A 16,417-nucleotide genomic window follows, 5' to 3' on the forward strand; every position below is an offset into this window, starting at 1 on the left:
ATGATCTCTATTTATAGAAGATAGTTTCTAGTTTCATTCTGACATTGACACATGTCGTGTTGTGATTGGTTTCTGATGTTAACACGTGTCGCGCTATGATTGGCTTCTGATGTCGACACGTGTTGCGCTATGATTGGCCTCCTGGTTGGAGGGAAACTCTTCTGGGTCCTTGACGGTATAACGTTGACCGGTGCTCAGTAGTTTCAGGATTGGTCAAGTATGGTACAAACAGTGCTCACCTAAGTTCCCGAGTGAGGGAAGCTCCTCGGTTGGGGACTTGCAAGATCCAAGCCATTGAGTAATCACGAAACTTCTAAGTACCGAAGTGTGATATCATTTTCACTTGCCTTATCTGTCTCATATGTAGATGTGGCATCTTCTCTGGAAGTATTTTTCCTCTATCCAGGGGTGATATCTTTAACTGATGAAGATGCACAAGGTAATATATCAATTTCACTTGAAACTTACTTGTAGTTTCGGGCTTGGTCAAGTGCGATACAAACCCTATAGTAGGAATCTCCCAAGTTGCCGAAGTAGGAGTCTCCCAAGTTGCCGAGCTAGGAGATTTGTCGAAGGAGGTAACAGACAAGGTAAGCAATCAGACTTCCAAGCAAGCAACCTGGATCGGAGGTTCGACTTCGACTTCCGGTTGATTGTTCTCATTCTCATTGTATCATAAATAGCACCAAGGATAAGGAGAAGCAAATGAAGAAGAGATGATATGAGATACTTTTGTTTTTTTAGAAATAATTTTCCACAGGTTTATTCTTGAGCTGGGCTGGAAGGTTTTCTTGTTTCCTCCAAAATATAAGGCCAACTCAAGAATTTGAGGGTCAAAACAAGTCTATCAAATCTAGAGTACGTTCGACCCTAATGATATGGGATATTTTTGCTGTTGACAAAGTAGTGGATGTATCGGCACGTGTTCTGTTACGTTTGTCTCCACATGCTTCCTTGTATCATTCTTATTTGCCCTATCTGTTCCTCAGGTAGATGTGGTATCTTCTCTGGAAGCATAAGATGTTGAAGATGAGTACTCGAGAGCAATGTCAGGTAAGTAATCAAGCAAGGGGTTCCAGGCAGTCAGTTTTTAACTAGAAGCTTGATTCCAAGTGGTGACTGATTACTCTCTTTCTCCTTGTCTTGCAGGTAAGAATAAGGCCAAAGGAAAATATAGGGAAAAAACATGATATGAGATACTCTTGCTTTTAACCCTGATGATATGAGATATTATTGCTCTGATGTGGCTTGTTTGCAGAGGTATTATCGAGAGGAAAAGAAGCTGAGTATTTCGAGAAACTCTGCTGAGAGTGCCCTATCGGATGTGAAGAAAAGTTGAGCATTTTTTTTATTTGCAGGTTTGCCTGGCTGTGGAGGATGGAGGTCGACATATATAGAAGTCTCCCTAACAACAAGTAGTAGTGCTATTCCTTTACCCTTCTTGGTCATACCAATGTAGTGGGAGTTCCAAGCTTCACGTGTTTTAACTTTGTCAAAACACTTTGAAAAAGTGGTCTGTGGTATCTGGAAAGCTGATGTTGCGTGTGAAGATTGTAGACAAGCTTTATCCAAGGAAATCTAGCTTTCGAAGTTCGGAGAGCGGTGCCTCTTCGATTTTCGAACAAGCAATCCTGTCGGGGATCTGGCTCTCGAGATTCAGATAATGGTGCCTCTTTGATTTTTGAGAAAGCAATCTTGTTGGGAGTCTGACTCTTGAGATTCGGAGAGCAATGTTTCTTCGATTTTTGAGAAAGTAATTATGTTGGGAGTCTGGCTCTTGAGATTCGGAGGGCGGTGCTTCTTCGATTTTTTAGCACGTAATCCTGTTGGGAGTCTGGCTCTCGAGATTCGGAGAGCGGTGCCTCTTCGATTTTTGAGAAAGCAATCATGTTGGGAGTCTGACTCTTGAGATTCGTAAAGCAGTGTCTCTTCGATTTTTGAGAAAGTAATCTTGTTAGGAGTCTGGCTCTCGAGATTCGGAGAGCAGTGTTTCTTTGATTTTTGATAAAGTAATCCTGTAGAGAGTCTAACTCTTGAGATTCAGAGAGCAGTGTCTCTTCGATTTTTTAGAAAGAAATCATGTTGGGAGTCTGACTCTCGAGATTCGGAGAGCAGTGTCTCTTCGATTTTTTATAAAGTAATCCTGTAGGGAGTCTGACTCTTGAGATTCGGAGAGTAGTGTCTCTTCGATTTTTTAGAAAGTAATCCTGTTGGGAGTCTGTCTCTTGAGATTCAGAGAGCAGTGTCTCTTCGATTTTTGATAAAGTAATCATGTTGGGAGTCTAGCTCTTGAGATTCGGAGGACGGTGCCTCTTCAATTTTTGAGCACGTAATCCTGTTGGGAGTTTGGCTTTCGAGATTCGGAGAGCTATGCCTCTTCGATTTTTTAGCAAGCAATCTTGTTGGCAGTGTTTTCTTAAATGTGAGTAAAGGTTAGGCATTTTTGCCAGTCTGCCTTGCCACGAAGCACGGAAGTTGACACACATTGGGACTTTCTAGTTATTAAGCAGTGGTGCTGTTCCCTTACCCTTGTGGGTAATAGTAGGGTAGTTGGACCTTCAAAATTTATGTGTATAAACTTTGTCAGAGATCTTTGGCAAAGTTATCTGTGGTACCCGATGAGCTGATGTTGCATGTGGACAGTGGTGCATCTTCGGAATCCGGAGAGTGGTGCCTCTTCGATTTTTGAACCAACGGCCCTGTTGCCCTTTCTTTTATAATGGCACCAATTGTGTGCAAGAAGTACATTCAGAGAGTTATTGCTTGTAGGAGTTTTCCCCTTACTTCAAAGATTTATTGCACCTCATTTCTACTTCATCATTTCTAAGAATGTTTGGTTCATCCGACCGTCGTTTTGACTTAAACTTTGGTGAAGAATGAGCCATGCTTTCTCAAGACAACATATGGCACCCATCATTCTTATACTCGGTGATGAAGAATGATATGACCGCTGCGGTGGTGGCCAGGAACATTCTCACTCCCAAAGATAACAGACTATTTTCCAAACGGTCTGATGAGTTGGCTGTTAAGGATTCTATGACTCTTAGTGTTCGGTGCACAGGTTCTGTGTCTAATATGGCCCAACGCTTATTTGCTCGAACTCGCCAAGTTGAATCATTGGAGGCTGAAGTGATAAGTCTCAAACAGGAGATCAGAGGGCTCAAGCATGAGAATAAACAGTTGCATAGGCTTGCACATGACTATGTTACAAACATGAAGAGGAAGCTTAACCAGCTGCAGGAATCTGATTGTCAGATTTTACTTGATCATCAGAGGTTTGTGGGTTTGTTCCAAAGGCATTTATTGCTTTCGTCTTCTGGGGCTGTACTGCGTAATGAAGCTCCAAATGATCAACCTTCGGTGCCTCCTCCTTCTGGGGTTCTGCCTAGTACTGAGGCTCCGAATAATCACCCTATGGTGCCTCCTCTTACTGGGGCTCTGCCGATTGCTGAGACTTCTTCTTAGCAACCTTTGTGAAGGCTCGCTCTTGTTTGTTTATTTTGATTCATGTATATGTACATATTTGTAACTTATCGGAGATATCAATAAACAAATCTTGCTTCATTTCAACGTATTGTGTTAAAGACACCAAGGCTTCTTCACTAAGTTATTTGAATTTTTCCTTTTGTTGAAGCTTTGTGAGTGAAACATGTAGGTTGAGGTAGTGCTCCCTTAATTTCCTGAGTGAGGAAAAGTTCTCGTTTGGAGACTTGAAAAATCCAAGTCACTGAGTGGTCGTGAGACTTCCGAGTATCAAGGTGCAGTAGTATATGGTAGGAGTCTCCCAAGTCTCCGGTCAAGGGAGTTGACGAATGAGGCACTTCCTTTCTAAGTGATAGCCCAAAACTCATTCTTCATATATATTTGTTATGAAAGTGATTAGGCCTAAAGAAGATGAGGCATATGCAATTTTTTTTTTCGATTTTCTTTTTCGAATTTTCGAATTTTTCAATTTTTGAATTTTCGAATTTTTGAATTTTTGAATTTTCGAATTTCCGAAAATATATATATATATATATATATATATTTTAAAGCTTTGTAGGTGAAGCTTTGGTGTTGAAACTTTGAAGGTGAAGCTTTGAGGTTGAAGCTTTGCTGGGCACCATGAATTGATTTTGCTTCACACTATCTTGATCAAGATAGTGTGAAGCTTTTGTAGGTGAAGATTTTGTATTGAAGCTTTGTAGGTGAAGCTTTTATGGGTGAAACTTTTGTGGGTCAAGCTTTTGTGGGTGAAACTTTTGTAGGTGAAGCTTTTGTGGGTGAAGTTTTGGTGAAGTTTTTGTAGGTCAAGCTTTTGTGGGTCAAGTTTTTGTGTTGAAGCTTTTGTAGGTGAAACTTTTGTAGGGCCTCGTATAAGTAATCATGGGACTTAAATGTAATTATGTGATAAAAGAATGAGCAAATATGTAATAAGTGAGGAGTTCTTATTCTATAAAAGGACCCCTCATCTTCACAATTGGGGAGTTCTCATTCTCACCCTCAGTGGCCATTTATGGAGCCTTCTCACCCCTCTCACATCTCCTCTTATTATAGAGGTTCTCTCCCTCACCTCTCAGATAAATACATAATCAGTGTGGACGTAGCCCAAATCTTGGGGTGAACCACGATAAATCTTGTGTTATTTACATTTCACGCAGATTCACGGTCGGATTTACGTTGTTCCAAGACCTCCGATTTTGTGCATCAACAATATACACAAAAAATTATAATTTTTCGTAAATGATAATTGACTTGGCTCGTTTAAACAATAATATTTACATATTTGAAAATAAAATTTTCGCATATAAAAAAATAATTCGTTACAATCACAAAAACAAAATTGCACACTTAAGTTCCGTCTCGCAGTCCATACTCCATGCAATAACGGTGGCACAGATGCACCATTTCCGATTTGTCCTTTGCTAATGGCGACTAAGGACATGAATTATAAGTCAAAAGCAGCACAATCAATTTATTTAAGGGAGTTTTAACGAAAAACTCACGGTACTGTTCACTTTAACGAAAAACCACATTTTTACACTAAAAAGTCAAACCTGGTACTATTCACTTTACCCTTTATTTTGTCTTTATTATTAAAACTCAAAGTTTTCAAACCCTTTTCATTAATTTTCCTTTTATTTAAGTCGATTGGCTACCTTCGTTCGATTTTGTGCTTTGAGCCATATCAAAATGGGTTCGGCCTTTTCTCTTAAGAAAGTTGTGATGTTAAATGCTTCACACACGTGTCAGTCATTAAGATTAACTAAGGTGGCGAACGGAGCGTAAAAACAAAATAAATGTTGTATAAATTTGGACGGATTGTGAGGAAGCTGAAAATGTGTTATTTTGTATTTTCTACAATTACATTAGACATACGGTTGTTTGAAAAGTATAATCCCAGCATTTCCAAACATGGGAATGAACATTTCTCGTCCTCCCCCCTAAAAGTCCCTTCGTGATGTTTGTGTAGCTAAGACTTGAGGATAATTACATCTTATGAACTTTAATTAGTTGACTCTATCCCAAGTTGTCTCTATGATATTTTTAGGATTAAACCTAAACCAACCTTTCCTCTCAATTTCCTAAACTCAAGCATTCTGTTTCGCATCCTTCCAATGCCTTCCTTTCGAAAACTCCATTGTTGTTTTCTTAGGAAAGAAACATCAAAACCAAATAACATTGTGGGAAAAAAGGGAACCCCTTTCGAGTTCAAACCAAAAGGGGCCTAAAAGAAGAAGAAAAAACCACAGAAAACCATGGAAACAAGTTAACATTTTGCAAATTTGCAACCTTGTTTCCCAATAGTATTTTTGATGTGAGTCCTCCTCATGGGAAGAACAATTCCCACGGATGAGACGAATCTGCTAATCCATCCGTTGCTATCTTTGTCTTTCTTTGCCGCTGCCATGGCTGCCACCATTGCCATAATCACGTCTCTTTGTAGTTTTCGGAGAAAATCTTCTTCGTCCTCTTCTGAGTCCCCTGCTTCCAAGGAAGCAGAGGAATCCGATGCTGGCAAGGCGCAAACATCGGAAGCAGCATTGGGGGAAACAGGGAACAAAACATCTCAACAAGACACGGAAACAGATAGAGGAAATGATGATTCGAGAATGAGTAAAGAGCTGCCCTTGCCTCCAAGGATGAAGAACTCGGGACAGCTTTATTCCGGCAACCTTGACACAAAAATTCAAATGAAAAAGTCCGCTTCCGAGCGAAGGCTACTGTCGAATTTGAGCCTTAAATTGCCGCGAAGCTTGTCGATGGCACGAAAAGACAAGGTTAAAGAAGAGTACAACAAGCGAAAGAACGGAAAGTTGAAGCCGGAAGACTCAGTCTGGATGAAGACAATCATACTAGGTGAGAAATGTAAAGTGCCTGATGAGGATGAAGCTGTGATTTATGATGCCAAGGGGAGGAGGATTCCGGCTTATCACCCGAGAAGTCGGCAATCCTCCTTCATTGATCCCAACGCATTACTGGACCAAAATATGAAGAGAGTAGAATTAGAAAACAAAATTAATCAAGAGGCAGAGCACAAACAAGAAAACAAAAACCAAGAAAGTGATCAAGAAAATAATCATGATGATAATTAAGGACACATGTAGATTTTGTATCTTAATTATTTGTTTATCTTGGAGTGTATAGTTTCATTGGTTTGTTTCGTTTTCAATTTGATCATGCGGCTGAGGTTTTTTTTTTTGTTTTTGTTTTGTTTTTGTTTTTGTTTTTTTGTGTTTTGTGATGATAAAGAGAATGAGAAGCTTCTTCTTTTTGGTGCTGCTAAACAGATGAAAGCTTGTTGGTTTTCTGATGGATTAATTGTGAACATGACTGGATAATCATAATTATTATTTTAATATTATTTCTAGGATATTTGAGAATTTCTAAATTGAATATAAAAATAGGGTTTCAATAAGATTTGAACATGATTTAAAACAACATATGATCAAACGACCTGATACAATGTTAAGATTTTAGATAGACGGTACAAATATGAACTTACATAGTTGAATTTCCCAACCCCCGTTGACAATGAATTAAGAAGTAAGATTTAGAATTGATCCCAAAAGTTAACTAAAAAGTCTTATTGAAGGTTTGAAATTAAAAGTCTTATTGGGATTGAAATCTTTGATTTTTGTATCATGCCAAGTCTCAATAATCATGTTGCCTCAGTAGCAAACAAGTAAACACATGTACACATGCAACACAGCTCAAGCCTCAATCTGCATTTCCAATCAATTCCTCAAAGTAAACAAGAGCAATTTATATGAAACGAGTCATGTAATATTATAATCTAATAATATAATCAAGGTCGAAGCCACTAAGGGACTAGAGTGGGTCCGGGCTATCCTGACTATGATATAAAACAAATTTCGGCAACCTTAACTATGAGACATGAGGAAGATGGATTGTTCCTTGTGAAGAAGTTGAGTCAAATCTCACGTCGTCGTCTTCTGATTCTAACATTTTGTTGTTATATCTTTGTAGTTTAATGAAATGATTATTTGATTCTTTCTATTAAATTTAATAGGTCTTTCAGTTTTGTGAAGATTACTTTGATTCCTCATGTTATGAGTTCAACTTTTTTTCTATACGTATATGAAAGGCCCTCCCTCACATAGAATCCTGGCTCAACCATGGAATATAATATATGTTGGAAAACTTACACATATCATTATTTTATTGAAACGAAATTGGCTTCGTGAAAAAACCAATTCCATGTAAGTCATTATACAAGTGAGAAGATATTGAAAGAGTTGCCTTAGCATTTCTCTTCTTTTATACCTAAAACAAGAAAAACTCTATTGTATATGGATAGGCCTGATATTTTGGACCCAACCCGTTAACCCGATCTGACCCAACTCGTTAATATTTGTATTTGGATGGATGCTTAAAGGGTCGGGTCACTAACGGGTGAACCCGTTAACAACCCGATAAATAACGGGTCACTTTGGGTCAATCCGTTAGACCCGTTAACACCCGTTAGCACCCGTTAGTTGATGATATTTTAGTAATTTTAATAAAGTCTTAATAATAAAAAATAAACTTTATGCCAAAAAAAAAAATTTAACGGGTGTTAACGGATGAAACGGGTGACTCGTTAGCTTAACGGGTCGGGTTCGGATGATCCGTTTGCTTAACGGATTGGGTTCGGATGCCCCGTTAACTTAACGGGTAGGGTTCAACCCGACCCAAACCCAATAAACCCGACCCGTCTATATACGGATATCACCAGAAGGTACACCTAAAAATCCACGTGGACAAACGCTAGTTGTGGATCAGTGTAGTGAATGTACCCAATTCCACCCAATTCCGCGTTGGACAGAAGGAGAGAGACAGAAACAGAGGAGATAGAGGTACGTAACTGTCGAAAGAAGGTTCAGAGAAAGTCCGAGGAAACCTCTCCATCTCCTTTCTCCTTCCGAAAGGGGAACGGGCACTTCATTCATTCATTTGGAACGTCATTTGACCATAAAAAAACATTATTGTTTTTGCTAAATTCCAAATCTTTGGTGCCCGTTCTCCTGTCTGACCCAAATCCAATTCCAATTCCAATTCATGGTGGGGTTTTGAATTCCCTCTTCGATTCCTTTTCCTCCACTTCCGGTTCACAAAACCCACAAATCTGATTCCCTCTTTGCAACCAAAGGCTGCGGCTTTCGATTGGAGGGAATTTTGGGTCCGTTACCAGAGGAGAAACCTTTGATGGGTTGTGTGTGATTTTCGATTTCGTTCATGTTTTGTGAGTGTTTGATTTTAGGAGTTTTCGATAGTTTTCGGGTCGGTTTTTATATGGGTGTTTGATGGGTTTGTGATTAATTTACTTGAGCATTGCTGTAATAATTGGAGAATTTGAGTGTTTCCGTGGTGTGGTTGCTCGGTCAGATTGGTATCCTTGAATGTATCTTGCTATCTGTGCGGTGGAGGATCGGCTTCTGAGCGTGCCCGACTCGAATCTGGGTGTTCTCAGGCCGTTTTACCTGCCCATTGAGCAAAAGGCCGTCAATTTTTGTTTTCCGAGAGATAGATGGGATAAGGAGTTCTTCAAGTTGCAGAGCGGATAATAAATTACCTGTCGAATTTACGAAAAGTTTTGGCTTTGGTGGTTGTTTTGTTTCAAGAAATTTGAGATGGGTTCGACGCAGAGATCTACCTTGTCAACAAATGTGGCGGAATTGGTTGATGCTTCGCAATCAGCCCGCCAAGAGGTTTCGTACATTGGTAGTATGCCGGTTTATGTTAGGGAGTTGATTGCCGGGGGCGCTGCTGGAGGATTCGCGAAGACTGCGGTTGCGCCGCTGGAAAGGACCAAGATACTCTTGCAGGTGAGGCATTTAACAAGCTCCATTTTTCTAGGCTAATTAGTTTAGTATATAGTGAATGGATATTTGAGGAATATTTTCATTGTGAATGATTCTGCTCGGATATGTTTCTATTGCCATTTTCGTCACGCTAGGCAGCGCGTTGTTATGTGCTCAGTTTCTGCATTTGTTTTCATGTACTTCTAGACAAGAACAGAGTTCCGTTCTCTCGGAGTGTGTCAATCTCTGAAGAAGTTATTTCAGCATGAAGGTGTTCGAGGATTCTACAAGTAAGTTGGATGTGAACAATCAATTTTTAAGTTTCGTTATCAAACTTTATACATGTCGCCATAACAATTATTCTTGAACTTTCTTGTCTGTTTTTTTTCAGAGGAAATGGAGCTAGTGTCGTTCGAATTATTCCCTATGCAGCCTTACATTACATGACATATGAGCAGTACAGGTGTTGGATCTTGAACAATTATTCTGCTTTAGGTTCAGGGCCTCATATTGATCTTTTAGCCGGTGCAGCAGCTGGAGGGACAGCCGTTTTATGCACGTACCCCTTGGACCTAGCTCGCACCAAACTTGCTTATCAGGTCAGTATCTTGATTATATCTTGTTGGTACCTTTTTCTTTATATCAAATCAATTTTTGTAATTGTTCATTGATTTGTTGTTTAATCGCATTGTTATGATTTGTTTAGGTTGTTAATACTAGAGGCAACTTTGATTATGGTATGAAAGGCGCACATGCTCAAGTTGCTTATAAGGGCATAAAGGACGTGCTTTCAAGTGTTTACAAGGAAGGGGGCTTGCGTGGGCTCTATCGAGGTGTAGGTATGTATCTCATAGCTGAGTGTTCTGCTAAGACTTTTACTGATATGAAGTGCCGTTTGTTCTTACGTGAGGCAATATAATGGTCAAGCTAATGTTAACTTGGAGCCACTTTTGCTTGATCAGGCCCAACACTCACCGGAATACTCCCTTATGCTGGTTTAAAGTTCTATATATATGAGGAACTTAAACTCCATGTTCCTGAAGAGTATGAAAAGTCCATTATGATGCGTCTTTCCTGTGGAGCTTTGGCCGGGTTATTTGGGCAAACTCTGACATACCCCTTGGATGTCGTTAGGAGGCAAATGCAGGTATTGCTTTGTCAATATTATCATAATTTTGTTAAGCGTTGGTTCGTGTTGCTATATTCTGCTTTTTTATGTTGGATTTTTGCTTGGAATTGAAATTTGTTGCAATAAAAAGCATGGGGTCAAGGTTATATGACATTATAATTTGGATTACAGGTTGAGAATTTGCGGTCTTCAGATCATGGCGGTGTTAGGTACAGAAACACAATGGCGGGTCTTAAATATATCATCCGAAACCAAGGGTGGAAAAAGTTGTTTTCAGGCCTAAGCATTAATTATATCAAGGTAATTTCTCATTCTCTGTGTCAAATTAGTAAACTGAATTTCAGACACGATCGAGTGTGTGTATTTGCAAGGATAAGTTCTTGTTTCTGGGTCCCTGTTGATACTTCGAATAGGTTTCCTTCTTTACGCATTTCTTAAAGGTCGAGTTTACAAGAGTTTTGGCCATGATCGTCCTGCTAACAAAAGATTTTTACCGTGTTCTCAGATCGTTCCTTCTGTGGCAATCGGTTTCACTGCATACGACACGATGAAGGTTTGGCTCCACATTCCGCCCCATCAGAAGTCCAATCAATAAATGCTGCTGCATGACTGGAGATTCAGAATGTGTAAACTTACAAATTCCACCCAATAGTTAGAATTTGATGCTAACAGAGGCATTGTATCTCTCTTAATTATAAGAGATGATTTTACCATTGTTATTGAAAATTAGATTTCTACATATGCTTTTCTTTCACTCTTTTATTTATTTAATTTTTTGACGAATTTGTGACACCATTTTTTTACGCAACTTTTGACTCATCTTTTGGTGGAGCCTATTTTACAATGTATTTTAATGATATGAACCTTCTTATCTTTTAGAAGTCATTCATAAATCATCCCTACAAAAAATTAGACAAATCTAAAACAATTAAGACATTCATTTGTAGTGAAGAAAATTAACATACGTTTTTGCAAAGAAATCCTAAGCCCTTAATTCAACGGTCATATAGTTTCGGATTTTTGTGATTTTTTAGATAAGAAAATAGACGGTTTGGATCATTGAAATACATTATAAAATGTGTTTTACAAAAACATATGTTAAAATTATGTGAGAAAATAATGTCACGGATCCATCCATTATATAAATATATTTGTTTTGATAGGCAGGAACTGCTAATGTCTTTTTAAATTTCTAGTTGATAGGTATGAATTGGGCCACAAAACCTACCACTTTTATTCAAAGGAAATAAGCTAAATTAAAGAACAAAACCTCGAGGGCTACCAGGACAAAATGCATCGTACAACACCCACTTGGCAGGATAGGAAGAGGGACAAACCCACACCACCCGACTTGGGTCTCTCCTTGTGTTTGTTTTACCGATGTTAAAAGAAAAAAAATAAACTTCACAATAGATGTGTTGAAAACTTGAAATGTCACATGAGGAATTTTAAGGGCACCAAATTTTTTGGTGTAAAACTTAATGTAGTTCAGTAGGTTAAGAATATTCATTTCTACACGTTTAATTAAAAGCCCGATTTCTTATTCTTCGTAGTCAACTTTCCGTCGCTTGTCTTGACTCTTTCTTTGTAAACGTTAACTTTCCATCAACTAATATCGATTGTATATATCTCGACTAAATAAAAAGAAGAGAAATGCTAAGGAGACTTTCAAATTAGGACTCTCTATGAATTCTATCATGCAAAAAATATGAGATGTCAGTGGAAATTCTACTTGATAGAATCTCTTTAGCATTTATCAGAAACGAAAATAGGTTGAATAAGTGATTGGAAAAGTCAGTGAAGCTTCAAAGGTTATTTCCTTGCATCTCAGTACGATGATTAATGGTTGGAAAAGTCGGTCAGTGAAGCTCAGAGGTTATTTCCTTGCATCTCAGTACGACCAACTTTAACTTTTGAAACCAATATGCAGAGCCAGAACCTGGTTTGCTAGTGCAGATTAAGGAAGGAATCTCCGAAGACATTTTGATTTTTGGATTGATTATGCTTGATGGTTGTAGTTAATTGAAGTGTTTTTTTACAAGCGATAGGATAATCCACTCTAAATTCATCTAAACTACGGGAAGGGAGATTCAAACTTTGGTGCAAAGTCGTCAGCATTAGTCCTCGGATTTTGATTGAAGTTTTTTGTGTTTCCGTTCATGTAAGATAGAGAGCTTAATGGATTCTTGTACAACCATTATTTACAGTAATTAACATTTAATTAGCTGATTTATTCATTCTGTAATGGTGCTATGTGGTCCATTATTATGCTTGATGGGTCTGATAAAATAAGTTTAATAATTGCTAGGTCAATAAGCTCATAAACTTGAGACTCTACAGAGCCAAAACTTAAAGCATTTGAGCATACATTTCAAAATTCAGGCTCAACCTCTTTGCTGGATAGAAATCGCGAAACAGTGCGGGTTAGTCAGCTCGATGCTGCAGCGACTAAGATTCAGAAAGTCTATAGGGGCACCGGATCAGACGTAACCTTTCGGATTCTATAGATCTGCTTGAGGGACTATGGTTGGTTTGTACCATAAAAGTTCGAATTTTTTCTGTGGTGTACAACTAATTAATTGTTTGTTATTTTATTGTATTTGTGTGACAGTGGTAGGTGCAAGGACTTAGGCTTTGCAGCTCCGGAACGAAGCACAGAATCCTTAAATATTGAGAAGCAGGAAACTGCTGTGTCACGGTGGTCGCGGGCTATAGGATAAGGGCTGCCAAGGTACTTTGTCGACATCAACAAGATTTCTGAGATATGCTTTACGGAGATTTCCAATTTAAGAGCAAAACTTTTGTCGTGTTTGTAGATAGGGAAGGGTTCGGGCAAGGATGACAGGGCTCAGAAACTAGCTCTGCAACACTGGCTTGAAGATGTGAGTCTGTGTGCTTCTAATTCAAATCTCTTTGGCCCATCTATTAAATTCGTCGGATTGGTTTTTCTTTTGTGCAAACCTGTTAGAGGAACTTACCGTACTCCATTACTCCATTTTGTTAACAGATTGATCCACGTCATCGGTATGGACACAATTTGCACTACTACTACGTTCACTGGTTACATACCTGCAGCAGCACCCAGCCTTTCTTCTACTGGTAAGTGTGCGTGTGGTGTGCCTGAGGAAAATCTTTTTCCATAATACATTTTTAGTTACATTAGCTTGTTCTTATATTAACTTTATTCTTTCGTCACCCGAACTGAAGGTTGGATGTTGGTGATGGTAAAGACGTAGATCTCAAGCAGTGCCCAAGGGATCTTTTACGAAGGGAGTGCATCGTATATCTTGGATCAGTAAGGACGGACGCATTACCTCAATGATCATGTTAAATTTCCTACACAAACATAATTGCAAGTTAAAGTAGGCCTGCCTTGGGTAAGAATTAGATTCATTTTCGATTGCAGAAAGAGCGGGAGGCGTTTGAAGTGATTGTGGAGAATGGGAAGCTTGTGCACAAGCAAACTGGGATGCTTGTTAGCACAGATGAAGGGTCAAAGTGGATTTTTGTTGTCAGCCCATCAAGAAGTATATACGTGGGGAAGAAAAAGGAAGGTATTTTTAACCACTCAAGTTTTCTATCCGGAGGGGCCGTAATAGCAGCTGGAAGATTAGTTGCCCACAACGGGGTTCTTGAGGTATGAATTATGTGCATTAAGTTTACTCAAACACTGGTTTTATTTCCTTTTTCGGTTCATTTTTTAGTTATGTCTCGGCGACGTTTTGGTTATACAGGCTATATGGCCTTACAATGGTCACTATCACCCGTCTGAAGATAGTTACGAAGAATTTCTTAGCTTCTTGTGGGACCACCAAGTAGACCTAACCAATGTCAAATCATCAGGCCTCATTAGCTTCTGGGATCAACAGCACCAAGTAGGCAACCTAACCAATGTTGAATCACCAAAGCTCACACCGGACACCCATGTAAGTTGTCTACCAGTCCCTTCGCCACGAACAAGCCCAAAGATCTGGCCTTTTTCGTGCATGAAGTTTATATTATACTTGATGTATTTCTGTTCTCTTTTGTAGGTTATATCAGGAGAGTGGACCATTTTAATCACCGGCCTCTGCCTAGAGATTTTGTCAATTTCTTTTGATCAAGCTGCCTCCCCAAGTAAGCCCCGATATGCACTATTTGGTATGATATTGGCTACTCATTTGCATCTGGGAGCTCGTTTACAAGGGTAAAAAGGAAGGAGTTGTACTGCGGCGGTGGGGAAAGTACTTGTGGTGGTTTTATTATCCGCATTCCACCCAGCTTTTTGGAACTCTTCCCGACTTTTATGGATTAATTGGTAGCACTATGCAGTGTTTTTGCTCGACAGTTCAATATGTTTGGTTCTCTCGACATGCTGACAATCCCATCAAAGTTTCCCTTTGGCCTGCAATATTTCTTGTATGCTTGGGTGCCAAAAGGTTAGCTAAGATCAAAATGAGAGCAATGGACACGGAGATTAGACAAGGACTAATTGTGATTGAGCGAGCAGATTAAAAAGGTTCGTGATGGTTGAACCTGTGACTCTACGACTAACATGGGCATTCAAGTTATAACGCCAATTCGTCTCAGTTATGTGATGGCTTGTATGTTGTTTCTTATGTGTGCTACTTTTAGTTTGTAGTATAATTAGTTTTGCTTCAAACTGATAATACGGCAAAATGATGATAGCGGTCTGTAATTATACAAACTTATGTTGCAGGTTTTACCTTATACATGGAAGGTGATTAATCTTTGTTATAATTTAATCTGCAAAACATTCTTGGATCTCGAAACTTTGTTCTTTGATTGTAACATTTAGATTTTCTGGTTAAACTTTGTTGTTGTACTGTTAGGAACAATAGCACACTGGAAGGACTTAAATTTATTCCATTGGATTTATAACGGGCTTGTTTTTTGTCAATTCTGGACTCTGAGTGTGCGCGCGTGTGTATTCAATCAAATTTCTACTTGTCCAAGCAAAGAATGCTGACCAAAACAATGCCTCTTTTGCATCATTGGGATCGATGTTTTAGAAGGCGAAGATATAAACGAAGCGTTTCATGAATAGTCCCGTCTAGACGAAAGCCTCGAGGTGTGAGGTGCCTCACAGGACTTAAGATGTTTAGTATATATTGTATATAATTACTTTTTTTTGTTGGCCAATCACTTTTTTAAGCAAAAAATATTATAAGGTTACAAGATGTTTTTATAAAGGGAAAATTTTTGAAATGTCATATGAACTTGTATACATTTTTAATTTGTCATATAAATTAAAATTTTAAACAATTTGTCATATCAACTTTCCGAAATCATTAATTTGTCATCTCACCCCAACTCCGTTATGTTTTCCATCAAATACAAGTCATGTGCAGAGTTATTTCAGTCATTTTAGCATCTTTTCACAAGTTTTTTTTACTTTTCCTTAGTACAAAAACTTAAATTTTGTGTTAGTGGGTATTCACGAGGATCATTGTGAACAAAATCTTTGAGAAAGTATAGCGTAGCAACAACTACGCTCCTTCTATGGCTTTAGAAAACCTAGAGTTTTTTGTGGAATATAACTTAATAAAAGGGAAGTGAAGTGTTAGAATGACCCAATACCCTAAACACAAGTCATGTGCGAGACACATGTCGCACATGACTTGTATTGGATAAAAAACTTAACGGAATTAGAATAAGATGACAAATTAATGATTTTAAAAAGTTGGTATGACAAATTACTTAAAATTTTAGTTTATATGACAAATTGAAAGTTGTGTACACGTTCATATGACATTTCAAAAAATTTCCCTTTTATAAAAGGCAACTGTTATTAGCACCAAAAAAATCTCATTCTGCACTCCTATTACAAAGATGTTTTATTTTTAGTCTCTTGAAATCTATGAAATAATATTTTGAGGAAAATCTAATAAAAAAAATATGTTGGGAGAATATATTGGGGAATATGCTGAACACTTGGGAAATATGTTGGAAAACTAGTGAATAACTATCAATGGTCAGTTTAAAGAGGAAAAAAAAAAAGAAA

At 38.4% G+C, this 16,417-nt stretch overlaps 3 protein-coding genes and 1 long non-coding RNA gene across 5 annotated transcripts; all 4 read left to right on the forward strand.

Moving 5' to 3' along the window:
• The first annotated feature begins 5,643 nt into the window (after window positions 1-5,643).
• Window positions 5,644-6,844, forward strand: LOC126604684 (uncharacterized). Its single transcript, XM_050271973.1, has one exon. It carries the CDS (start codon window positions 5,811-5,813, stop codon window positions 6,573-6,575), a length of 765 nt encoding a protein of 254 aa, XP_050127930.1. The 5' UTR covers window positions 5,644-5,810; the 3' UTR covers window positions 6,576-6,844.
• Window positions 6,845-8,332: 1,488 nt separating this feature from the next.
• LOC126603588 (mitochondrial carrier protein CoAc1-like) lies at window positions 8,333-11,152 on the forward strand. 2 transcript variants are annotated; one of them, XM_050270495.1, is made up of 7 exons: window positions 8,333-9,308; window positions 9,492-9,574; window positions 9,676-9,883; window positions 9,991-10,123; window positions 10,247-10,431; window positions 10,585-10,713; window positions 10,919-11,152. In XM_050270495.1, the coding sequence occupies exons 1-7, from the start codon at window positions 9,114-9,116 to the stop codon at window positions 11,006-11,008; spliced, it is 1,023 nt and encodes a 340-aa protein (XP_050126452.1). In that variant the 5' UTR covers window positions 8,333-9,113; the 3' UTR covers window positions 11,009-11,152. The 2 variants fall into 2 exon arrangements, with proteins under 2 accessions (XP_050126452.1, XP_050126453.1); XM_050270496.1 differs by having other exon boundaries at window positions 9,169-9,308; window positions 9,440-9,574.
• A 1,142-nt stretch (window positions 11,153-12,294) lies between these two features.
• LOC126603589 (uncharacterized) lies at window positions 12,295-13,293 on the forward strand. Its single transcript, XR_007616303.1, has 3 exons — window positions 12,295-12,939; window positions 13,025-13,144; window positions 13,230-13,293. It is a non-coding gene; the product is annotated as an uncharacterized LOC126603589 (long non-coding RNA).
• Window positions 13,294-13,420: 127 nt separating this feature from the next.
• On the forward strand, window positions 13,421-15,177 carry LOC126601141 (IQ domain-containing protein IQM5-like; the record flags this gene model as incomplete). The annotated part of the gene is made up of 5 exons (XM_050267801.1): window positions 13,421-13,512; window positions 13,621-13,708; window positions 13,820-14,050; window positions 14,148-14,339; window positions 14,445-15,177. Coding segments are annotated over 5 exons (762 nt in total), but the record flags the coding sequence as incomplete, so codon positions are not given.
• Between the last annotated feature and the right edge of the window lie 1,240 nt (window positions 15,178-16,417).

The sequence above is a fragment of the Malus sylvestris genome, chromosome 15 (genome assembly GCF_916048215.2).
Source record: "Malus sylvestris chromosome 15, drMalSylv7.2, whole genome shotgun sequence".
Lineage (NCBI taxonomy): Eukaryota > Viridiplantae > Streptophyta > Magnoliopsida > Rosales > Rosaceae > Malus > Malus sylvestris.

What these genes read in the sequence shown, in the direction of transcription:
- LOC126604684 (XM_050271973.1), top strand. Translation starts at nt 5,811, where the DNA reads ATGGGAAGAACAATTCCCACGGATGAGACGAATCTGCTAATCCATCCG.
- LOC126603588 (XM_050270495.1), top strand. Translation starts at nt 9,114, where the DNA reads ATGGGTTCGACGCAGAGATCTACCTTGTCAACAAATGTGGCGGAATTG. An exon ending in TGGGCTCTATCGAGGTGTAG is followed by an intron (nt 10,124 to 10,246) that starts GTATGTATCTCA and finishes TTGCTTGATCAG; the next exon opens with GCCCAACACTCACCGGAATA. An exon ending in TAAGCATTAATTATATCAAG is followed by an intron (nt 10,714 to 10,918) that starts GTAATTTCTCAT and finishes CCGTGTTCTCAG; the next exon opens with ATCGTTCCTTCTGTGGCAAT.